The sequence below is a fragment of the Lampetra fluviatilis genome, chromosome 18 (assembly GCF_964198595.1).
Source record: "Lampetra fluviatilis chromosome 18, kcLamFluv1.1, whole genome shotgun sequence".
Taxonomy (NCBI): domain Eukaryota; kingdom Metazoa; phylum Chordata; class Hyperoartia; order Petromyzontiformes; family Petromyzontidae; genus Lampetra; species Lampetra fluviatilis.
Window position 1 is genome coordinate 6174419 of NC_136292.1, and position 24595 is coordinate 6199013.

At 50.8% G+C, this 24595-nt stretch overlaps 1 protein-coding gene across 5 annotated transcripts in view; it reads left to right on the plus strand.

Moving 5' to 3' along the window:
* Window positions 1-24595, plus strand: part of LOC144937130 (ral GTPase-activating protein subunit alpha-1-like) — a 74760-nt gene that overhangs the window by 41060 nt on the left and 9105 nt on the right. For 3 of the 5 annotated variants that reach the window (XM_078864417.1, XM_078864421.1, XM_078864418.1), the window contains exons 17-38: window positions 872-1081; window positions 2789-2913; window positions 4148-4400; window positions 5165-5245; window positions 6726-6923; window positions 7494-7658; window positions 7935-8128; window positions 10070-10168; window positions 11155-11310; window positions 12773-12901; window positions 13468-13593; window positions 14528-14586; window positions 15514-15622; window positions 16379-16489; window positions 16624-16692; window positions 18452-18583; window positions 19160-19340; window positions 20356-21286; window positions 22057-22128; window positions 22401-22524; window positions 23098-23253; window positions 23437-23595. In XM_078864417.1, coding sequence (XP_078720543.1) covers window positions 872-1081; window positions 2789-2913; window positions 4148-4400; window positions 5165-5245; window positions 6726-6923; window positions 7494-7658; window positions 7935-8128; window positions 10070-10168; window positions 11155-11310; window positions 12773-12901; window positions 13468-13593; window positions 14528-14586; window positions 15514-15622; window positions 16379-16489; window positions 16624-16692; window positions 18452-18583; window positions 19160-19340; window positions 20356-21286; window positions 22057-22128; window positions 22401-22524; window positions 23098-23253; window positions 23437-23595 — 3839 coding nt within the window. The remainder of the gene's footprint in view (window positions 1-871; window positions 1082-2788; window positions 2914-4147; window positions 4401-5164; window positions 5246-6725; window positions 6924-7493; window positions 7659-7934; window positions 8129-10069; window positions 10169-11154; window positions 11311-12772; window positions 12902-13467; window positions 13594-14527; window positions 14587-15513; window positions 15623-16378; window positions 16490-16623; window positions 16693-18451; window positions 18584-19159; window positions 19341-20355; window positions 21287-22056; window positions 22129-22400; window positions 22525-23097; window positions 23254-23436; window positions 23596-24595) is intronic. The other 2 variants (XM_078864420.1, XM_078864419.1) reach the window with 2 other exon arrangements.

Sequence of the window (24595 nt, forward strand, 5' to 3'; positions counted from 1 at the left end):
CAACATGCCTGGCATTATTGTGACTTGCTGCAAATCGCTTTGTTGGCCGTGTTTGAATACCTCCATTGCTGCTTTGTATGCCTAACAACAACCAACCCCTTTCAATGTTTCAGCGAATGTTTCTGCCGAACTCCCGAGCCACCCTTTATTTAACATCTCCTCACCTTGGTTTATAATTCACCATCGTTAGTTCTTGTCTCACTTTGTGGTTTGGCGCCGTGCAAAGCACCACCCAAAGTTTTCCCCTTCCACTCCGCTCCTCAAATTCCTTGCCCCCCCCACACCTCCAATTAGCACGGTTGGGCTACGTATGGTGCAATAGAAGTTCAACGTTCTAGTCGTACTCCAGTTTTCTAATGTTCCCACCGCTGGCGCACTGACCCCGTTTTTTTTTATTTCAAGTCTACCGCGATTTTCACGACCGCTCAAATGAGCGTCTGTTGCATCGAAAGTTTTTGTGCAATATAATTGATTTTGTGTTGTTACACAAAAAGAGTCTGCGAAAATAATATGAGTGTTCAGGCCTATTGGTTTTAACTCGCAGTGATGTTTATCGGGGGGAAGGTTTGGGGCTGTTCATGGCGTCATTTGAAAGAGTTTTCGTTTTTTCATTAAGTGTCTGGGAGGGGAAAAAAACCCATTGAGTCTGAATTGAAGTAGCAAATGAATAGAATTCCATGCAGCATTCAGCAAAGAATGTGCACATCTACTTTAAAACACCACAACATGTTTGCAGGCAAAAAGAAAGTAAAGTTTGCGCTCGCCCTTCAAACATCAATAATGAGTTTCTGCTTCAAGAGTCTGCAAAAGTATTGTTCGGCCTGTAATAAGTTCCATTGTCTTTGGGTGGAAAATACAAACTGTGCCGCAGACTACCCAGACCCCCCGCAGCAGGGCCAGCCGCTGCGGGTTCGCCACCACTCGCAGAACGAGGGCAGCCAGGCCGACGGATTCCGCGGTGAGCCCGAGGATGCGGCGGGAGTGGCATCGTCGGCGATGCCGTCGGCGGCGTCGGCGGCGCTTCCGCGCAGCAGCAGCGCGTCCGACATCATGGAGCAGTTCATCTCGGAGAGGGCCAAAGGTCGTCGTGCGATTTCTGTCGTAGCCGCGAGCCGGCGCGGCGACAATCGGAAGGGCCGGATAGATGGATGGATAGATAGGGAGATGCTCATCGGGCGTATGACGTTGTTTTTCGATTTATGTGGCAAATCGAGTCTTCTACCCCTCGATGCACACGCTGGGTCATGCGTGCAAGAATCTTCACGTTCTCGATTTACATCAATTACGTGCACAGTGGGTATTGCTGACATCACGTTTCGACTTGTGGTACGAACACGTTGGTACAAAGAAGGATGTAATAAACTATACGAGCGAGGCGTAACAAATAAGACGTCATCGGCAAGATTCTTGAATGTGATCGCGGCCAGGAGTCGGGTCAGTTTGTCGAATCGTTCCAGGCCCAATGGGGGGGCAGCGTGGTCGATGTTGGATCACTCGGGTGCACGACTCTACGTAGAGAGAGACTGAGATGGTGGAAAAGTTCGGCGAGAAAGTGGCATCACAGTCAAGGTTTTTCTAGTCAGGGAGATATTCAGTGAAATCACAAGCACAGCTGTTTCATCGCATGCTGTTTTTGAGAAGTCATTTGCATAAGTGCTCCACATGATGTTTTCCCCCGAAGCATTTTCTGCATCCTGGATTGGATATTTGAAAGGCTGCGAGTCAAAATAAATTGGCGCCGTCGTCTTTGTAAAAGGAAGCCATAATTCGGCATACATTACGCTACTTTGATGCCGTCTTTGTGAAATTCTGCACAATCGTGGATGTTAACCGTGTTTGTCAAAGGCAAGCAAAGAGAGTTCCGTTGTCCGTGTGGACGATTTGAAAAGTTTTTTTTTGAGCGCCATATTAAACTTCAGTTAAACTGGGTCATGACTGGAGGCATCTCCAAGGTAGCGCTACTTAGTACTTCTGCGGACTGTTATGAGAGGTTACCATGAGGCTCGCTGCCAAATGTCATAGCGTAGTACAGAGTTGAGAGTTAAAATAATCAGAAGGCTCATCTGAATCTCCTTGAGTTCTAGGTGCTATGTAGGACATTTTTTTATAACAGCATGAAGCAATTCTAAATTATATTTCAGTACGCTGGCTGGGAATCAAATTCAAAAGAAATTAAGTGCTTCAAAATCAAGTAATTTAAAAATCTAATTAGAAATTATTTCACTCGATTGTTGCATTGTATTTAAACAACATTTTCTTGGTTCTTTCAGTAAAGTCACGTAGAAGGAAAGTAATAAAATAATAATAATAAAACATAATAAAATAATTCTCACGACGTTTCGGCCACAACGCGAGCAGCCGTCTTCAGGTGGAGAACAGGTCTGTCAAGTAGACAGAGTCTGAATGGCACGCTCCAGGCTTGGAGCGACTATTTATGCTGGGATGGAGGGGCGAAAAGCGTCTTGACATCCCATCCCATCCCAGCATAAATAGTCGCTCCAAGCCTGGAGCGTGCCATTCAGACTCTGTCTACTTGACAGACCTGTTCTCCACCTGAAGACGGCTGCTTGCGTTGTGGCCGAAACGTCGTGAGAATTATTTTATTATGTTTTATTTTTATTATTTTATTACTTCCCTTCTACGTGACTTTACCGAAAGAACCAAGAAGATGAATCCCTGCAGTCACGAAAGCTTTAAATCGAACATTACATGTATCTCACGGTCACAATGTATTTAACCCCTTTCCTGACTGACGATGGCATTTCCCCCCCCCCCTCCGCCTCTGCAGTGATGAAGGAAGATGGCATGGCCCAGCTGCGGACGTTCCTCTCCGACGCGCCTTCCACCAGCGGCGACATCAGCGACATGATGGACGAATTCATTGCCGAGCGCCTCCGGAGCGCCAGCGCGGTGGTAAATGCTGCCTGCCGCGTCACCGAATCTTAAGTGCAAGCGTGTGCCCGCGCGTACTTACGAGCTGGGCCGTCCATTGGGGGTAGCGGGGGGGGTGAGTGCCTTACCTGGGAAAAACTGGAGGACCCGGAGAAAAATCCACGCGACCACGGAGGGAGAGAGAGAGAGAGCGGCACGCAAACTCCAAATATGCAGCAGGTGTCAGGGTCGAGATCGAACCCACAACCTCCTGGATACTAAGCGAGGTAGTCAACATCTCCTCGCCACCGTGGTGCCCCTCTTGCCACCATTCGCCGTACCCTTGGAACGGCGCAGCGTACGAGTCATTGTGATTTCGGAGTGCCGTCCCTTTGTGTTTGTTTTGTTTTTGTTGTTTTTTTTCGTCGATGTCTTTTGCCCTACGTTATCCCAGTTGTGCTATCGGTGTCATCGTGTGGTTGGACGAGGAATCCATTCACACCTATCGCAGAGCGGTGTAACTGTCCGTCCGCAAAAGCAGTTCTTAGTTCAGCCCAGTTGACCAATCAATAGCTGCAAAAATTCCACTAGATGTTAGCTACACAACTTACGATTTGCCTAAATTTTAGCTCTGAGACTAAAAAGTATCGGTTTGGCTGTCGTGGGACCGAACGTTACTCTCTTGTGGCAGGGACGGCGAGAGAGCTGCTGCCCCCCCCTACTGTGTCGACGAGGGCTCACTCGAAAGGAAACTCAGAAATAGTTCTGGCCATCCGCTTCAGCGCACCATTCTACAACACATAACGGTTGCACTCCTCTGCAAAAGTTTCCGAATGACCGTGGCGTAACATGGCACACCAATAACACAATCAGGATTAAAACATTGTAAACAAAATAACAAAAGCCATTTTGAAAGCACAGTCAACACGTGTGTGTGTGTGTATCCGCTCTTGTAGAGGAGCGGTAGTGTAGCAGTTAGCGCGCTGCTTCGAACCTGGCGATCCGAGTTCGATTCCCGCTCACGGCCAACAACAGTGACGATGAAATCTGAGCCGGTCCTGGGCCTCCCCTAGGTCGACTCAGCCTAAAATGAGGACCTGGTGCGGTGTTGTAAACATCGCCACCAGGGAGATAAAGGCGTCCGGGCGTGGTGCTAGCCACCCACCTCCTCGTGCGCCGTACCGGCCTTCACAAGCGCTACTCGCTAACAGCACTTGCCCAAACGGCCTGTTAAGGCTATACGGGGGAATCTTTGTCTTTGTACCCGCTATTGCAGAGCTCCAGTGACGTCGCCATGACGTCGTCGTCGCACGTGCAGAGGCGGCGATCCTCGAACCACGCGAGCGGCAGCCCCGGCAGCGCCGAGGGCCCTTCCGAAGGCCCCGAGCTCCACTCGCGCCGCTCCGGGGATCACGAGTCACCCTTCGAGTGGCCCTCCCCCCCGTGCCGGCCCAGTAGCCACGCCAGCCAGGATAGCCAGCACGAGCCCTTCAGTGCCTTCCAGCCGCACGAGGGCATGAAAACCAAAGGTGCGTGCGCACGTGCTCTCGACGCCTCCGTCCGTCTGTCCTTCCTTCGCCGAGTACTTTTTTGCCACGTCGTATCTGTTAATCTTTTCTGTTACTTATTTTGACTTCGCAGTGGTGTTTTGGGTTTTTCTTTCTTTCCCCCTTTCCCGCCTCTTCGCTAGGACCACTGTCGCGATGCACCAGGTTACCGATTGGCGTCTCTTCTTGAGCTCGCGATGCGTCGAATCGCACGCGGAACAATGAATATTTTTAGATTCGTGAATTTTTGTATGCAGTGGCGCTGTCTGTCGCACATTGCCCTCGATTCTCGGATACAATTGATACCTGAAACCAATTCCGGGGTGCCCCCCCAACAGCGCGGACTTACTGGCATGGTGAAGTATAGTCATAGAACCGCCATGATAGACACGGTGGTGCGGAGAAGCCTTCATCCAGCAGTGGATTGACAAAGGGCAGCGAATTCTATTTCATTAAATGGATGTCGTTTGTAATTGGTTCACGTGACCTCTCCAGCAATTATGGATGCCGCTGAATTTGGTTCCTACCACGTTGTCACCTCCGATTAGCACGGTTGGCGAAGAAGTTCAACATACGTACAAAATAAACAATTGATTCTTGAGTTGAATCAAAGCGATATACTTTTACTCGAATTGTTACGCCCCTACGACACGTGAGTGTTCTGCTCTATCAATAGTTTGCTTCGTTTTTTGTTTGTTGAGGATGCAACTGCCGCCTGGAGTCAGTGTGGTTTGACACGTCCTCAGATTTTGTCGTGTTTGAGTGGCCGGACCCCAAACTGGATGAGCCCTGGAGCCCGTCGGAGTTGACGGAGAGTTTCCACAGGGGTAATGACGCTCCTGCTCCACTCGAATCCATGCTCGGAGCAAACTTTAGCCTGGCCTCACAATGCCTCTGTACTAACGAGCAATCGAAGCCCAACCACCGCCGTTATTGGGTCCGTTTGTTCCACTAACCGCGTTGTTTGCGCGTGCAGAGGCTACGTTTGCAAAGTGCGAGCGGTTTGCACTTGTTGTGTTCCGTTTAACAGCTTGCCCCGTCTTCGGAGAGCTGGCATCTCTGTTTTTGGTGACCTTTCAGACGACACCTTTTGGTTGCGTGTGCTAACTACCACAGTCTCACCGGCACGGACCTGCCATTTGTGCGGAATGAGAATGCTGCCACCCCGAGCATGTACGGTGGCATCACCGTTAACAAATAACAAGCAAACATCTCGGCTTGTGTGTGAGAAGTGGTCTTGTGCGCGCACCATTGAAACCCTATCAAGGGTTTTGCAGTAACAACCGCATGACCCGACTAACGCCCCTCTTCACATCACGATGTATCCACAGTGTGATCGTCATGTATGCTTCAGAGTGAGTGTGTGTGTTTGTGTATCAGTGTGTCTTTATATATATAGACAGCATAGACACTGTGTATACAGGCATCTCAGTCGGTCAACCCATGGTAGCTGGGTCCGTTCCGTGACCTCCTTCCAGTGAGCGTTCGGCACAGTGGCCTCAGTGCACCTAGCCTGGTACAAGTGCCGTGGGGACATCACCGCCACTTGTGGTATAATATATTGCACCAAATTGCAACGAATATGTAAATTGCCTTTAATAACGATTTAGTCTGATATGTTCACTTTAAGTAGGATGCAAGAGAAAACATGATTTACCGTAGCACCTATACGCTTAGGCATGTGCCCTGGGCTGCCCAGCGTGGGCTCAAAGCCTCGTGAATGAGAAGAAAGTACTTTAAAGTGACATTCAGAAGTGCGCAGTGCTGCTGTTGCGACGTTCCGATTGTGACGTACGAGAATGCTTGGTATTTAAACCACGTTAGTGTCGCTAAAGCAGTACGCCACTAATTATGAACCATTTTAGTCAATTGCGTCTTGAAAAAAATCAAATGCCTGTCGAATGCCGCAGTACACCGCAAAAGGATGTAACCACTGAATAAAATATATTTCTTTTTTTCGGTTGCGTCTTGCGTCAAGCGCTAATTGAAAAACCTCCAAATATTGTCACAGAGAGACTTGGCGTGCTGCAGTGTGAACCAGGCGATACCGAATTGGATTCACCTACCACGGCTAACATAAGCGGCGAGCGATATCTGAACCGGTCCTGGACCCTCCCCTTCATCATCCCCATCCCGCACTGGCCGGCGTGCCCCAAGAAACGGCCAAACAATTGCCGTGACCGCCACGGCGCGGGGAAGGCCTTCGTGCTGCAGCATTAGAATCTCGCCGAGCGATGTGAACACATCTGGCAGCGCAGAGCGAGGCGTTCCCTTTCACTGCTGCCGCCTCCCGTTTTTGCCGCACAGGGTACAGCTTCAGCAGCGAAGCGTCGACGAGCACGGGCTACAGCCTGAGCGAGGTGGAGGCGGCGCACGCGGCGGCGGCGGCGCACGCGGCGGGCGAGGAGGAGCACGAGGTGGTGAGCCTCACCACGATGCACATCGACTCGGAGACGAGCAGCCTGAGCCAGCAGCCCGTGTCTGCCGAGACCGTCACCATGACCGGTATGAACGCACACGCCATGCCGCGCCTCTAACTCCCCCAAACCCCCGTGGCTTTCAAAATCAGAATCTGATGTGGGGAGTCTTCGGCAACGTTTCTACGTACACATCGCGTTTTGTGAGAGTGAGTCGGCCAATGGGCAAATGGGCAGTGGTTGTTACTAGTGCCATCCATGGTTCGAGGTCGGCTTGGCTAATCTTCATTGCCCGTTGGTGTAGGAGGTAGCCGCAATCTGCCATGCGATGTGTGCCACTCGCACACACCCTCGCACCGAGTGGGAAAACCCACGATGCATTGATGGCATAGTGGTTAGCGCCACTACCCTACGAACCCGCTGACCTGCGTTTGTTTCCAGACCACGACTAACATCAGTGGCAAATTATATCCGAGCCAGACCTGGGCCCCTGCCATAGGTCGACTCAGCCACGAGGCATCTTGGGAAATCCCATGATGCATTGCAACCGCGTGTCGCGGTGCGTCTGTGTTTATGTGTGTGGTTATTTTATCATTTTTTCTTTCATGTCATGCCTTATGGAACTCGGTGTTTGTGTTGAACCTTGGACACCCCGCAGGTTCGGAGGAAGGCGGCTCTCCCATCCACTCTGGCTCTAGCACGCGCGCGCACACTCCATCTCCGTGCGTGTCGGCCCCCGAGCACCGCGAGGCCCGGGAGCTTCCCTTGCATGCCGACGACAACAAGCTGCACTACACAGGGCTGCAGACGCCCGACGATCTAGGTAACGGGAGTTCGATTCCTGGCCAAGTGAATATAAGGGGGGTGGAGGCGGGTGGGGGGGGGCACCTGTTCAAGATGCGTTCGATTGTTTGACGTTCGCCACAGGTGCGGTGGTCGGATCATCTCTGAAACGTCGCCACTCGCGCACCAAATATCCGCATCGCCCGTGGGAAGTCCTGACACGCGGTTTATTCGCTTCCCGTTTATAAATTATTACCACCACCACCACTACTACTTCACGGCATGCTTACGTGCGTGCGTGCAACCCTCCACGCAGAGGGCAGCGAGTTCCTGGCGGAGGACAGCAGCGTGATGTCGGGCGGCACGCTCATGGGCTGGCACCCCGACGTGGCCACGGTCCTGTGGCGCCGCGTCCTGGGCATCCTGGGCGACGTCAACAGCATCAAGGACCCCGACATCCACGCGCAAGTCCTCGACTACCTCTGCGAGCTCTGGCAGAACCTGGCCAAGGTCAGCGGGTGACCTCTCTCGTGTGTCCCTGGCGAGATGTTAACGACCTCGCTTGGTGTGCAGGAGGTCGTGGGTTCAATCCTGACCCTGACGCTTATTGTAAATTTGGAATGTGCACGTGTGTCTCTCTCACCCCGTAGTCCTAAATATTTAGAATCAACGTGCATTTAGAGTATTTGGCAGCTCTAAATTTCCACACGATAAGCCACTTTATTTGGCTATCATTTGTGATTGCCAGGTCACTTCTGAAAAAGAGCTACGTAGTTCAGTGGGCCTTACCTGGTAAAGCATAACAAAACATTTTTCAAATAGTTTAATATTGTCCCTGGTGTAAGCCCAGGCCAGCAGGCGTTGTTCCCGCAATGGTTGGGTGCCAAGTTTCCAGTGAGTTGCGGTTGATTTCGTTGCGTAACCAGGCGAGGACGCAAGAGAGAGACCAGGGTCGAGTCTCGTTAGCGAGAGCGACCTGCGTCGCCAAAATGATGAAAGCGAAATGAACAGGAAAGGGCAGCAAGCCAGCGTTAAATTTAGCCGGATGTGATTGATAGTATTTATTTGTGTTTTAACGGTAATGTGTTTATTCATAGTTTACGGTGGCTTGCTGTTCAACAAAGCTATTGGGTACCGTTAAAATGGTGACTACTCTGTGTAAATCTAACGCTGTTTGTAACAGGTCAGAGTCTTGTAGACGATGCACGGTTGAAAGGTTTATTATGCTGATTGACAGAACCGATGGAAGATGTATCCATCCGTCTTGTTAGTAATTGACAATTTTTTCCCGCTTAATTGTTGTGGAACAATATTTTTGCCCGCGCGTCGTCGTGGTTTCACACATGGATCATGTGACCGCCTGAGTCAATTTGTTTCTCAACAATGAAGGGCACTTAAAAGTCACCGCCGTAATCGCTGCTATTTGCCGACATTGCAATTAAAATCTGGAGCCTGGCATTCTCTTAATTACATTTCTCAGCATTATTTATTTCCAAGTTAATTGCAGTGATATCTTTAATAAATAGAGTCTCATGTCTCCCTTGTGTGTTCCTGTTGTTGTTATCGTATCTTATATAGATTTATAGAGCGCCTTAATCCAAGGCACTTGACAACAATTATACTTAAGATGATAGCGGTTGAAATAAAGAGTGGGGTTGTCATTAAAAGTGGTGGTGTAGTGATTGTGACAGGAGGACTGGTGGCAGAGGTTAAGGAGGGGTTGCGGTAGGCCTAGTCATAGCTGGGGGGGGTAGTGGCATGGAGTAGCATTAGGGCTAGTGATAGTAGTAGGGGTAGTGATAGGAGTAGTGATAGGGATAGTGATAGGTGCAGTGAGAGTTAGGGGTAGTGATAGGAGGGTAGTGTTAGGGATAGTGATAGGGGGGTAGTGATAGGGGGGTAGTGATAGGGGGGTAGGGATAGGGGGGTAGTGATATAGGGGTAGTGATAGGGGTTGGGGTAGGCCTGGTCATAACTGGGGAACAGGGAGTAGCAGTATGATGGGCTAAGGAGAAGAGGTGGATTTTAAGGGAGCAACAGAAGCCCCAGGTTCCAGTGAAGATGATGTCTCTGTGTGATGCGGTGGGAGTTGGTTCCAGTGAAGGGGAGCACGAAGGGAAAAGTAGCGAGAGTGTGACTGGGTGCAGGGCGAGGGAGACACAGAGAGGGACAGTGGAGGCTGGGAGCGTACAGGACGGGATGGCACAGAGTAGTGACGGATGAGAGAAGCGAGTTGCGGTAGGGCAAGGCCATGGAGGGATTTACAGACGAGAGTCAGAAAAGGTAAACAGACGGCGATAGTCCACAGGGAGCCAGTGGAGTTGGGAAAGTAGAGCGGAAGTGTGGGAATTGTGGGGGAGGTTAAAAGTGATCTGGGCTGAGGCGTGTTTTGCACCTGTTGTTAGAGAGGAGCGAAGGTGCCCGTTTCCTCGTGCTTGTGTCATTTTGCAGATGAGAGACAACCTGGGCATCAGCCTTGACAACCAGCGGTCACCGCCGCCGCCCGAGCTCATCCCCCCTCTCCGCATGTTCACGCCGTGGCTATTCAGGGCAAGTCGACGGATGCGCGCGGCCGTCCCGTCCTAACTAGTGCCGGATTATCCTCGTAGCAAAAGTAGCTACATATGTAGTAGCTACGGGCCACGCGCTTTCAAGGTCCCCGCGCTAATGCTTTCAAGCGATCAATTCCGGTTCAATAATTCTGCACTTGCTGTATTACTCTAGTATTATACCGCCTTCAACTTTTATGAACGACTGGGTGTTTAAGGTGAACGATTTGTCGTATTATCTGGCTGTATAGCAAATGAAAGAATACAATTACTTTACTATGCAAGTAAAAAATGTACGTGTTTTCATATTTGTGTTTTTTTTATTTAGGGCCCCTTTATAACATATACTACAGGCCCCGCACTAGCTTAATCCGGCACTGGTCCTAACGGCTTTCACCAACGACATTACGATTTTGCGATAGATTTTTGTTTTTTGTGCATCAGATTGCCGCACAAGTAAAACGTTGTGTCTGGAGTAAACCCTCCGCCAGCCGACATGGCCGTTAATAAAGTTGTCACGTGACGGCGACCACACCATTCTGGAAATGTCACCGAGTCTCCTAATAATGTACGTTGGACTTCTTTCGTACCGTACGTAGCCAACTGTGCTAATCGGAGGTGCGGGCTAAGGAGAACAAACCAAACACAAACAAACGTTCTAAAGAAATTAGTTTTCAATCTACATTTCTCCAGTGGCTTCCTAATATCGAAAGGAATAACGTCCCAGGCGGCCGCAGAAGCGCACCTGAAAGCGTGCGATGCGGTGAGCGTCTTTGTTCGGCGGCTAGCCATAAGCCCGCTGCGAGGATGACCGATCATCGGTGGGAACTCAGAAACAACGACCACAGTTTGGAAAATAACCGCCGGTAATATCAAATACGTTTTGACGGGAACGCGATCTGCGCTGTTTGACGCGCAGCCTGAACGAGACGGACGGGAACTAACCGTCTGCCCCCCCTCCCCTCGCGTGCGTTGACGTCATTGCAGGCGACGGCCCTGCCCGAGCGCTACAAGCAGGGCAAGCTGCACGCGTACAAGCTGGTCTGCAAAGTTATGACCCGACAGCAGGACATGCTGCCCAACAGCGACTTCCTCGTGCACTTCTACTCCATCATGCACCAGGGCCTGCTCAGCCCTGACCTGGTGCTTGATCTCACTCACCACCACCTCCTCTTTCAAGATGCTTCGTGGACTCCGGGGACTCTCCCCTGCCCAACTCTCTCGACTCTCCTCTCACTCTACTCACCCCCCTCAACGACTTCCTCTACCTCTCCCCTCTCATCATCACTCTACTCCCCTCCACGTACTCTCCTACTGCTCCCTTCTTATCTCACTCTACTCCCCTCCACGTACTCTCCTACCTCTCTTATCCCATTTGACCCTACTCCCCTCCATGCTTTTCATGCTCCAGCAACCGGGTCTTTTCTCTGTGGGAAGTCGCTCATTCTCCTCTGTGCCCCCCCATTGACTGGAGCTCCTTTCTCCCAGCCCCTCCATCCTTACTGGTGACTCCCAGCCCCCCCCACCCCCCATATCAAATCCAGTCTGAATCCATTTCTTTTCACCTCGTCCCATGATTTGAGCAGTGGAGCGGCACAATGTTGGCACTTGTGCCTCGCAGCAGGAAACACCTGAGTTCAATCCCTGACTCGGGCACATTTTTGCATGCAGCTTGTATGTTCTGCTCCCTGTTCTGCATTGGGGAAAAAGAAAAAAACATTTAGAATTGGCGACGTTTTGGGTAATGGCCCTACTTCAAGGAGATACTTCACACACAAAGAAGCGTCTTCTCCGATCAAATGTTTCAGCTCCGCGTCCCGAGCATTGCCAGCGTCACTTTCCGTGCGCCGTACACATATCTGTCAACCCCTTATCAGTGTCTACCTTATTACAGACCAATTCAGATCTTGTATGCTGCTGCTTTTTATATGTCCGTATGATGATTTTTTTTGCCCGTATTGAATCGGCTGTCCGCCGTATGGACCTGAGAACTCAATTTCCATGTACAAGAATACGGGGTTAAACCCTGTGGGTTGACGGCTATGCGTACATCGCCCGTGCCTTTCTCATATTGAATGGGTGCGGGCGCAAGCCGACGGCTGACCGAATGGGTCCGTGCTGAATGTGGATGGGCAGCACTTGCGAGCACAGCCTGTCGATCGACTCCCAAGGAAGTGTGGCAGCAAAATCGATAAAAAAAACAAAACCCTGCTGTGGACCAAGATAATTGTTCCTGTGCACGCGCGCACGTGTGTGTGTCGCGGTGGGGAGCGGTCGGTAGGATAGCGGTTAATTCGCTGCGCTACGAACCCGGCGACCCGAGTTCGATTCCCGCTCACGGCTAACACCAGTTACGATTATCTGAACTGGTGCTGGGCCTCCTCTAAGTCGACTCAGCCTCCAATTAGTACCTGGTGCGGTGGTGCGTAAACATCGCCACTGGGGAGACAAAGGCAGCCAGGCGTGGTGCTGGCCACCCACCCCCTCGTGTGCCGCACCGGCCTTCATAGTAGGTGCTACTCACTAACAGCACTTGCCCCAACAGTCTGTTCATGCTATACGGGGGGTGTGATCTTTCTCTCGTTTGTGACGTGCCATTCTGCAGGACACAGTGTCCACCATCATCCGGTTCTGCTCGCCGCGGATCTTCTCCCTGGGCCTGCCGGGCTGCACCCTGCTGCTCTGGGACTTCATCGTCGCCGCCAGCAAAGTCGCCACATGCGGGGTCGTGCATGTAGGGGCCCGCCAACACACACACCCACACACCCACGCACCCATAAGACAAGACAAAGATCCCCGTATAGCCTGAACAGACGGTTGGGGCAAGTGCTGTTAGCGAACACCTATGAAGGCCGACGCGGCACACAAGGTGGTGGGTGGCCAGCACCACGCCCGACCGCCTTTGTCTCCCCAGTGGCGATGTTTACACATCGCACCAGGTACTCATTTGAGGCTGAAGCGACGTAGCGGAGGCCCAGGATCGGTTCAGATTATCGTCACTGGTGTTGGCCGTGAGTGGGGATCGAACTCGGGCCGCAGGGTTTATAGCGTGACGCGCTAACCGCTACACTACCACTCTCCACGCACCCACGCACGCAGCTGCACGAGCATCGATTTGCCGGCGCCCGTTTTAAAAGCGGTTAATTGCGGGGGAGCGGGGGGGGGGGAGCGTCAGCGTGAGTGCTCGTCACCTCCTCCCATTACTTCACGCTGGGGTTTTTTGGTTTTTCTAATGACCCTTTAGTCGGAAATTGCGGCAGTCTCCTGTTTGACCCCGCGTGCTGCTGTGGTGCTCTTCAGGCTCCCCGGACAGAAGCGCAGATGCTGCTCGGCTCCATGCTGTGCTTCCCGAACCTCTACAAGGAGGTGTTGGTGTTGCAGCCCGTTGCCACTGACACAGCCCTCATCCCATGCAAGGACCTGAAGGTAAAGGAGAGTCGCGCACCGCCCCGCCGGTTATTTGACGTGAATTACGGGGATAACGAGCTGTGGACTCAGTGGCTCGGCGGTCAGAATCAGAATTGGAAGAATCCGATGAGCTATGAAGCTGTTTTTTCACGGATATCCAGTAGGGGCAGGTCACAACGTTACAGCAACATATAATACAAAAACACAAAATGAGTGCAAATTATCGGGAAGGTAAACACATCACATAAAAAAATAAAAATAAACATTTTTTTTGTCATCCTATTAGGTAAGGCCCACTGAGCCATTAGTTTCCTTTTTCAGAAGCGACTTGGCCACAAATTGATAGCTCAACGAAGTGGCCTATCATGTGGAAATCCACAGCGGCAAAATGATCTAAATAATCTAGACACACTTCTCTAAATGTGGAGGGGAAAAGCGGAGAGCGACTTGAGCCGGCATCGCTGGGATGCCTGGGTTCAGAGTCTGGACGGAGCCACGAGTGATTCCAACTGGGTTCTCGAGTTTAGCGTGAGCTGATGGTCTCAGCTCGGCGGTCAGCAAATGGCTGCACCTAAAAAAAAAATCATTGTATTGAATTTGGTTTGTCCAAAGGTGAGAATGAGAAAATCCATTTAATTGACGTTCAGAGAATCAAATAATCAGGTCGCTTGTGTGCCCAAAGAAGCCTATTGAAGTGCCTGGAGAAGGAGTTATGCAACGTTCTCTCCCGGAACCGTTCGCAACTAGTGTGACGCTCTGCTTGTTGCGAGAGCTCCCGATGAAAATGTATTTTTTTGTGATACAATGATAATGCAAAATTGCATGAATGTAAAACTAAAATATGTACGCATTAACATATTCCATATTCTGTACAAATGGGCGCTTGAATTTTCGAAAGCCGGCTTTGATGTTGTGATTGCAAGCGGCAGTAATTCGTTTCATGTCCCTCCAGGAGCACATCATTAAATCCCTGCTGAAGTCTGCAAAGGAGGAGCCTTCCGTGTCTGCACGGTAAGAGCTGCAACTAGTCACCGAGGTTGTTGCTTGGATCGTTTTAGACATCATCCCAAACTCAAGAGTTGCGTTTGGAGTGAGTACGTTGGAACATTGTATTTGCCCGTTTGTGAGCTTTTCAGCAGCTGCAGCATGTGAGTAATTTTCGTCCTGTGAAAGGGCTCATTCTGATTGAAAGGAACAAGAAAGCTATGGTGTTGATGATGAGTCATGAATGACATCTGACCTATAAACTAGGATAACAAAAATGTAAGCAGAACTTACATTTTATCTCGAAGCTAATCACATGTGGTTTTAGAAATGTTTTTCTAAGCCTTTTCCACTAATTTAATTTCTCGTGTTAACAAATCTGGCTGTCCGCCTGATGAAGCTCGTTGTAATGACTGGCGAAATATTGTACTCAGATTTGAAATGTTGTGGATTTGCTCTCCAACAAACCGGCGTGCTCTACACGAATTGGCACGTTCTGTTTACGTGACAAAACCTCACTAATTGGCTGTGTCTGGTGGTGGCGGGTTTAACACCACATTTATACTTACACGATCTAACGCAAAAAACCTGTATAATGGAGAATAGTTGAACGAATTGAATGAATATTCACAAAATGTATGCTTAACAAATAGCTTTCAGGGTTGTGGGGATACGATGTTAACAGTGAAACTTCATGGGCTGTTCTATAAATTACTCGCAGCCCACCTGTATGTTTAACATGAGCATCCCTTCCTCCAGCCAGTGAGCCAGCAAACATTGTTCCTTATATTGCAGATTGCACGTCCTTTGCACGTGTCCATCCGTCACCTCTCTTCAGCCAGCTAGCGAGCAATGCTTTTTCTTAATCTAGTATGATATGATGTGACAGTCAGAGTAATTTTTCCCCATGCAGTTACATTTTCAAATGTATTTTTTAAAACATGTTCTTTCCAGGTGTATAGCGCTGTGCAACGTAGGGATTTGGATGTGCGAGGAACTGGCCCATGCGACGAAGCACTCCCTTATCAAAGAAGCGTTAAATGTTATCGGTGCAACGTTGAAGGTAACGTTTGCATTCTCACCACGGTTATTACTTGTACACGGGAGGGGCGGTGGCGATCCGTTTGATCTGCCGCGCTGCGCGACAAATCCTGGCGACCAGAGTTCAATGCACGAGCACGGCTAACGCCATCGGAGGATTTTTTTTTAGGTTTTAATTTTGGCACAGGTCAAACTCGCACCTCAAGATGAGCACGGTTGGCTACGTACGTTGCGAAAAATAAGTTCGACATACATACACATACAAACCCACTGGGCAATAGATGGTCATTTTTGATGGAGAACCCGGTAACACCATAGAAACCTGGTTACAGCAACAAAACACAAACATGGACAAAATAAACCAAAAGCAGAGAGCGCTATCCGAACCGGCCTTTCGACCCCCACCCACCTCTTCACCAACCTGAGCAATCGACCGGCGCGGTGAAGTATAGTCAAACAATTTCCGTGACCGACGTGGCACGGGGAGACCTCGCTCCCTTCAGTGGATCGACAAAGGGCTGTCGAGCGGAGTGCTGCAACTCCAGTGTTCCCAGCCGTACAAGGGAAGGCATGTGGTCCTATTATTACATCCGATCGCTACGACATCCTCGTTAGTAGATTGCGCACACCGCTGCCACACCACGTGATTGACGCGTGCACGCTTCAGCGTCCCTCCTTTGTTGTAACCGTTCCTGGGGAGGATGTGACTGACGCTGTTGCTGCTGCCGCGCCGGTCCGACTCGTGTTGCCTTTGTGCTCTCTCGTGTCTCCCCGTTAGTTCCCCCACAAGCACGTGGCCCAGGTGGCATGCGACCTCCTGCACCTGCTGGTGTCGTACGTCGACAAGCTGATAGAATATCACGTGGACATGCCAAAGAAAATCATCGGGGTACAACTTCACGCGTGTTTTTACTCTGCCGACGTACACTTTCTTAGGTTTTTAGAAACGTAACAGCGCTGCCGGATTTGTCACGCAGGAGCTCACGTCACGTGATTATTCGTATTTTTCGTTCCCCTTTGCAGATTTTGGTGGCGACGATGGTTTACCTGTTACCTGCAGCGGAGCACTCGCAACAAGAGCAAGAAAAGAGGGTGGGCGATCGTTTTTTAAATGAACACATTTTTTGGTTTCCGCAAAAAAAAATTCCGAAGGCTAGTACACATGAAGTGGGCTCAGAGGTTTTGCGTTCGATTGTTTTGACGAGGTATTTTCATGGAAGCTGACTTTAATTGTTTTAATTGGCCCCATTTGTTAAATTAAATTAGATTTACATTTCAAATGTCATTCATCCACGTGCGCAGCTCCACTTACAGTGCTTCCATTGTTGCTGCTTGTGTAATTGTTTATTGCATTTTGGTTTCAAGTGGTGGGTATATTTAACCGTATTGGGCACGTGATGAGCCGCATCCACCTACCCCGCTGCCATCGATGTGTTGAACGTTCAAAGTCATGGTCACAATTCCTTTTCTGTCTGCGTCGTACAGCTTCGTTTGTGTTAAATGTCTTGTACGTGTTCCCCCTTTGCTTTTTTTCTTCTTCTGTTCGTCGAATTGTATTTTAGCGTATACAATTACAAACAGCACGGCTGACATGCGCTCTTTGATGCATGTATCTGGAGTGTAAATATTAATCTTAATGGATAAATTAACACGTCTGGCACATATTCTTGGTTCTTTCGGTAAAGTCACGTAGAAGGGAAATAATAAAATAATATAAATATAAAACAATAAAAATTCTCACGACGTTTCGACTGCAACACAAGCAATCATCATCAGGTGTGAAATCCACATCATCAGGTGTGAAATCCACACCTGATGATGATTGCTTGTGTTGCAGTCGAAACGTCGTGAGAATTTTTATTGTTTTATATTAATATTATTTTATTATTTCCCTTCTACGTGACTTTACCGAAAGAACCAAAAATATGAATCCCTGCAGTCACGAAAGCTTTAAATCAAAATTTAAACGTCTGGCACAGTCGTGGTTTGAGTTGCGTTGCTACGTATGTTTTTCCAGTTGTCCTGTCTACCTCCAATGCCGCGAGAGGGCACCGTGGTGGCGAGATGTTAGTTACCTCATCTGGTCTACAGGAGGTCGTGGGTTCGATCCCGACCCTGACGCCTGTTGTATATCTGGAGTCTGCATGTTCTCTTCTCCCTGTGGTCGCGTGGATTTTTCTCTGGGTCCTCCGCTTTTACCCTCCACATTTCTCATCGACGTGCGTTTAGAATATTTGGCTGCTATAAATTTCCACGTGATAAGCCACTTGGTTGAGCTATAATTTGTGGCAAGGTAGCTTCTGAAAACTATCTATATAGCTCGGTGAGTTTAACCTGGTAAAGTAAAAATTGTTTCGTTTTTTTACGTCCGACGTTTCGCTCCACATACTGGGAGCTTCCACAGGGCCACCTGCAGAAGCCCCCCGACACGTGCAGAAAAACATCGAACAATGCACGGCACAACCCGAAAAGCACATCGAGGCAGCTATACATCATCCATGCCATGCAGTTCGCAACTAAACAAAAGTCTCCAAAATCTACGTGTGTTAAATGCAGACATTTTCATTTCGTTTTAATCGAGAACAACATTAGACGTGGAAAGTGAAGAGTGGCGGGGCATGAGAAATAGCACTGAGGTTAACTCTGCTCTGGATTGTGACAAATCTTAAACATCCAGCCAGTGTAAACAGCACGGCATCGCGTTAACCTCACCACCTGGGTGTCGAGCAGCATCTCGGTCCGTGCGGCTCATCACGCAGTCGTCCAGTTCACCTTCGTTTAGCCAGCGGTGACGGACGGCGGCACCTGTGGCGCGCGGTGAGTTTTTGTGGCCCCCCCCCCCCCCCTCCAGCTCATGGTGTCGCTGCTGCTGTGCCTGCTCGACTGGTGCATGGTGCTGCCTGTGGACACGCTGCTGCAGTCGCTGATCCCCGCCGGCGCTTCCAAGCCCCACTCCGTGTCGCTGCTCAGCAGCATTTACAAGGCGAGAGATCCTCCGTGCCGTCGATACCGCTGGACAGATGTGAAACACAGCTTTGTAGCTCTTCATCGGATTCCTTCGGTATAAATAGAGATTCTGATACAAATGGCTCCCCAGGTCCACTGCTCGGGAAGTCCCCTCCCCATGAGCAATTACACCCCTGGGTCTGTCTGCTTTCAGGTCTCCAAATCTTCCTCTTAAACCCTGTGGGGGGGGGGGGGGAGGAGGGCCTTAATCACTTCCTGTGTCTCCTTCTCGCTCTTGCTCGGTGCCTGCCAGTGTATCTCCCAAGCTTCTGAATGCTTTGCGTTGGCTAATGAGTTAGCTATATTTCAGTAAAACTCACTTCTTTAAATTGGCCTTTACCCACCTAGTTCTGGCCGTTTACCCTGCAGGTTCTGTTTATTCGCTGTTTTTTATACACGGTGGCGCATTTGGATCTACGGATGAAATGTGCCTTGCAAATGTTTATTATTATTACGTCAGGAAGGAGTTGCTATCACCAATGGTAATGCGGCGACTGTTCCTCACTTTTGTTCACCTTTCTCGCATTGCCGGCGGTCCCTTTTGCGCCCGCAGGTCCTCTACAGCTGCGTGTACGGCTACCATTTCTTCAACAACCCCAGGTACTGCCCCCTGACCCTGAAGGACCTCATCAGTGTCGACTACAATCCCACACTGCCCCTGGACGAAATCAAAGACCCCGAGCTGCTCTATCCACAGTCGGACAGGTCCAGCAAGCTTCTGACTGTGTCCGATGGTACGATTATCCTTTTATTTAAAATAATTATTGCCGTTAATTTTACGACACTTGTTTGCCTTGGACTTTCTCAGGAGGGGTCCCACCTTCACAGCACATAAGGGGCAGAGGCCAGAGAGGTAGGGCCATTGTGCCTCCCTGTACGCTACGTGAATAACGATATTGGCTACGTACGGTGTGAAAGAAGTGCAACGCACATACCACACTGGTGCGCAGCGCTGCCTTTTGGCTTCCTGGGTGGCGATCTGTGCCTTTAAGGTGCCCACCCCCCCCCTATTGTGTGCACGTATGTCGAAGTACGTTGAACGTCTTTCGCACCGTACGTAACCCAACTGTGCTAATCAAAGGTGACGTTTAACGATTCAGATTTGTCGGTGTTTATTTCGTGTTCATTCACAAGGCTCTAGTGAATTAACACGATGCAACCAATGCTGTGCTTGAGAATTCTGCTTACTCCCTGTATTGTCTGCTAGGCACGCACAAAAGCGTGGTTAGCCGAACGAGTTCGTAGGCCCGGCCTAGATATTTTTTATGGCCGTGCTACCAGAGATGGGCCAAAACATTATGATTGTGATTTCATGTAATGGTCTGAAACTATGATATTTGGACATGATTGCCATTCGGTGGGGAGCAGTGGCTTAGAGAGGAGTTGGTGGTCAGCACACTGCACTTTGACCCCGGCCACTTGAGTTTGATATGACGGCCACGGCTACCATCAGTGGCAAGTGGAATCTGAACCGGTCCTTGGTCAAGATGATGGGCAGGGTCTTCCTCCCACACTGGATTGACAAAGTGTAGTGAATTATTATAATAATTTATTATTGAACATTGACCAGGTCATTTTGTACCAATTCACTCTTATCGGCCATGTGAAGGAATGAGTAAAAAGTTGTCATTTTTTTTGCACCTTCACTGATTGACACCAATTGTTTCCGGCTATGGACCACGCCAACTTAAGCCTGGTGTGGATGGTGGGGGGGGGCTGGTTGTGTTGGTGGCCGTGCGTCGTTCCCAGGCGCGGCTCGTATCCAGCGCGAGCTGATCCCCCTGGCGGCGCGGACTGTCATGGTCCACCTCGTCAACCACCTGGGCCACTACCCGCTGAGCTGCGGGCCAGCGCTGCTCGCCAGCCTGGTGCGCGAGCACCACGAGAACCCGCACGCCAGCGCCGCCGAGCTGTCCGCCGACCTCTTCGAGAACCCGAACCTGCAGTTCTTTGTGTTCAACAAGAGCACGCTGCTCTCCTGCCTGCAGATCCCCGCCGAGAGGGACGTCCCCGGCGGCGGGGTTGCCGCCGGCCTGGCCTCGTCCGCCGCGTCCAACGTCCGCGTCGTGGTGCGCGACGTCTCGGGGAAGTACTCGTGGGACGCGGCGATTTTGTACGGCCCCGCGCACTGCTGCCCGCAGCAGGAGCAGGAACAGCAGCGGCAGCAGAAGCAGCAGCAGGGACGTAGGCCGGCCGCGTCGGTGGGCAGCGCTTCGCTGGATCATGCGGACGTCGACTCGGCCGGCTCGGAGGAAGCGGCCGAGCCAGCGAAGGGGGCTGCTGCTGCTGCTGCGGCGTCGTCGTCCGTCATGCAGGAGGGAGACTGCGCCGAGTCGCTGCCGGCGCCGTCTTGGGAGACGCTGGGTCGCGACCAGGACGCTCTGGACGAGACGCTGCGCTTCCTTGGCTCCACCAGCCCCGAGTGCCTGCAGCGGCCCGGCGCACCGCTCAACGTGCCCGCCGCGCCGCCGCAGTGCTCGTCGGAGAAGCTGGAGGGCGAGGTGCGCCGGGCGGTGCGTGCCCAGTGGCTGGAGGAGGGGAGGCACGCGCGCGCCCACTCGGGCGACGCGTGCATGCGCGCCGTGCCCGAGTGCGAGCCCGGCGCTCGCGAGCCGCAGTCGGCGTTCCACTACTGCCGGCTCTTCCTCAGCAGCCTGGGCATGCACTCGTGGGACCGCAGGTAACGGCTACGGAGAGCCGGCTCGCGCACGTGATACTGTTGATTCGTCGGTTGGTTGGTCGATCGATCGGTTGGTTTGAAACCGAACTAGGGGTCAGCACACACTACAGCTCCTTTAAGAACTGCTTCTTCACGTTGTTTATGAAGGGCCACCGTCTCGTATTCGCCTGGTCAGATAGTCCCTATCACCTGCAAAGATGTGGGGAGGCCCTCATCCAGCAGTGGATTGACAAACGGCATGTACAAGAGTCATTTGAGACAAATGGGTGTCTTTTGCAAGGGATACCAAGGTCAAAATAAAATTAATAATAATACTCTACACGAGATCCGTTTACGGACAGGGTGTGTGCTGTTATTATGGTATTTTCCTTTTAATTTTCACTCTGGAATATTTTTCTGTCATGATGTTTGCTGTTAAGACGTTTAACACTGTGCTTTAATGAACCCAGTTTAATCACGGGTGCATGATATCCATATTCGAACTTATGTCCGCGGTCGGTGCCGGCTGAAGGTAATAGCCCCTGAGCCAACCTTCCGTATCCTCAATCGACCCGAATTTACTGTTTTATAAATGTTCCTACAAGTGCCGCCTCTCACAACAGCGAGCAGCGACGTGGCAGCGTCAATAATGTCCACAAACGTGACAGCGCGCGGATCCTTGAATTTACGCGTCACGCAGATTGCAACGCTTGCTCGCCCGCGTGCGTTTGCCCGTTACGTTGTATTGTTTCGATAGCCCAAAATCAAACAATGCTTTGTTGCTGTGTCAGGCCGAGCTTCGATTTGCTGAAAAAGAACGAGAAGCTATTGCGGGAGCTGAAAAACCTCGACTCGCGACAATGGTGAGTCCTCAAGGGGGAGGGTGCAATTCTCCTTGCCCGCCTCATCGTTTGATGAGGCACCGTTTAACCGTGATGTCTCCATTCCCGTAACAAAGCAGCGTCTCTCGCGTCCTCTAAAGCCGATAGGATTGACCAACGCCTGGTGATCAATGCGTTTGTCTCGGGACACTGATTGCTGCTTGCTTTTTGTATTTTTTGTATTTTTTTTCATTTTTATTTTTTTTATTGCTTACGAAGCCATTGCAGTGATTGGGTCCTTTGTGCGCGTGCAGCCGAGAGACGCACAAGATCGCCGTGTTGTACGTGGCGGAGGGTCAAGAGGACAAGCTTTCCATCCTCTCCAACCAGGGGGGCAGCCGGGCCTACGAGGATTTTGTAGCCGGCCTCGGCTGGGAGGTGAGGCCCTGGCCAGTTTTTGGCACGGGGGGGGGGGGGGGGGGGGAGGATGCGGTTGATGGTTTTTAACCGCACCGTCGCCACCGCCGCCGTCTTCATCATCATCATCGGCTTTTAGCCCCACCTCCCAATGGCACGTGCGTGTACAGTGACCGCAGTGCATGACCGCACGCACGGGCAAGTACGTTTGAAACAATAATTCAAGTATAAAATGTTTAAAATTGGATTTTTGGGGTAAACTGTGATTTGGAGTCTGCTGGACAATGAGTTATTTCCTCTGCCCCCCTCTCCCCTCCTTTGTTCTTAATTAACCTTTTTTTTTAATGTCATCTAGAACAGCGTGGCACGCTGGTGAACGCTCACCATCGCGCGATCCGTTTTTGGCAACGTGCCATATTTCCCATAACCACAAAAAATATGTCAGGTTGACCTATTGTCAGCATGTGAATCCTGCCGACCGCTTTACACGTTCGAAGCACTGGTCTCAAAACCGCGAGTTCTCGTCCGCGTGAACCCGCACTCGCGTAACGACGGTGGTGCGTGCGTTGCCACCGTGTGTGCCGTTCGTCGCAGGTGGATCTCACCACGCACTGCGGCTTCATGGGCGGCCTGCAGCACAACAGGAGCAACGGCTTCTCCACCCCGTACTACGCCACCTCCACCATGGAGGTGATCTTCCACGTGTCCACCCGCATGCCGTCCGAGTCCGATGACTCTGTGACCAAGAAGGTAATCGCGGAGGCCGCTGGGCCCGTCGTGACAATAGCTCGGTGCGAACGAAGAAAACTCTGATGAACGCTCGCGTTTTAATCATCATCGTCGTTGTCGTCGTCGCGGTTTATTTCTTTTGATAGCGCGCGCGCGTGTGTAACCTGCACACGCGGTAACTTCACCTGGTTTTCCGTTGCGCAGCTGCGCCACATCGGGAACGACGAGGTGCACATCGTCTGGTCGGAGCACAGCCGAGATTACCGAAGGGGCATCATCCCGACGGAGTTTGGCGACGTCCTCATTGTCATCACGCCGACCAAGAACCAGCTGTTCAGCATCCAGATCATCAAGAAGCCGGAGGTGCGATGCCCACTCGTGACGGAGTGGGGGGTGGGGGGTGGGGGCGCCTGCCATAACTTTGCAACACGGAACGATACAAGTGTGAAAGAAGGCACTTATCGTCACATTAAGATATTTTTCCCAGTTTTGTTCTTGCGAAGGCCGCTATTGATTTCCGTTGTCGCTCGGCACATAAAAACACCGGGTGGGCCCATATACACCCCGATTACGAACCGTGTGAGAGTGAATGAAAATATAAAGTCAGTCTGGCTCGTTAAAAGTGCAGCCCCACTGCATTTCGCAAAACTAAAATTAGCCACCCCCCCCCCCCCCGTTGCTGTTATTCCCGCGCAGTTTTGCACCAGGGGTGTGTGAGCGCGGAGGCCAACTAGTTTTTGAGAGTTGGAAAAACGGCCTTCCATGGTAAAAAAACAAATCCGCTTTCGATTGTTCCAATCGTAGACTAATCCATCATAAGCCAGGATAACTGGCATGCCCATCTCATTCACGTATTGTGTATGTTCGTGTGTTGAACTTCTTTCACACCGTACATAGCCAGCCGTGATAACCGGAGGTTCTACTTTTAATATCGCTCTAAAAATGCGTCCAAAATTCTCTGATCTTGGGGCCAAACAGGAACGGAGCCAGTTTGGTACTTTGATGGATGACCACCAGGGCTTGCCAGATGTTGTAGGTGCGGGCTGGAAGGTGTCCACTATTACCCCTAGTGTGTTTGGGTTTTCTCCAGGTACTCTGCGTTCCTTCCACATGCCACTCATTACCAGTATCGTCTGTTTGCCATAATCCCAATGCCAGTGCTGAGTCGAAGTCTTAGCATGGATTGGCTGGGTGAATAATGTGGCATTGTTGTTATGATGTTTTGGTCTTCCGCATCATCCAGAAATGCCACTTCCTATTATCAGATCTCCAAGGCTAAGGAGGTTCAAGCCTTGGACAGTGCTTAGGGGGGCAACCACCAACCATAAAACAGGTGTTATAAACCGCATCAGGGTTAGATTGT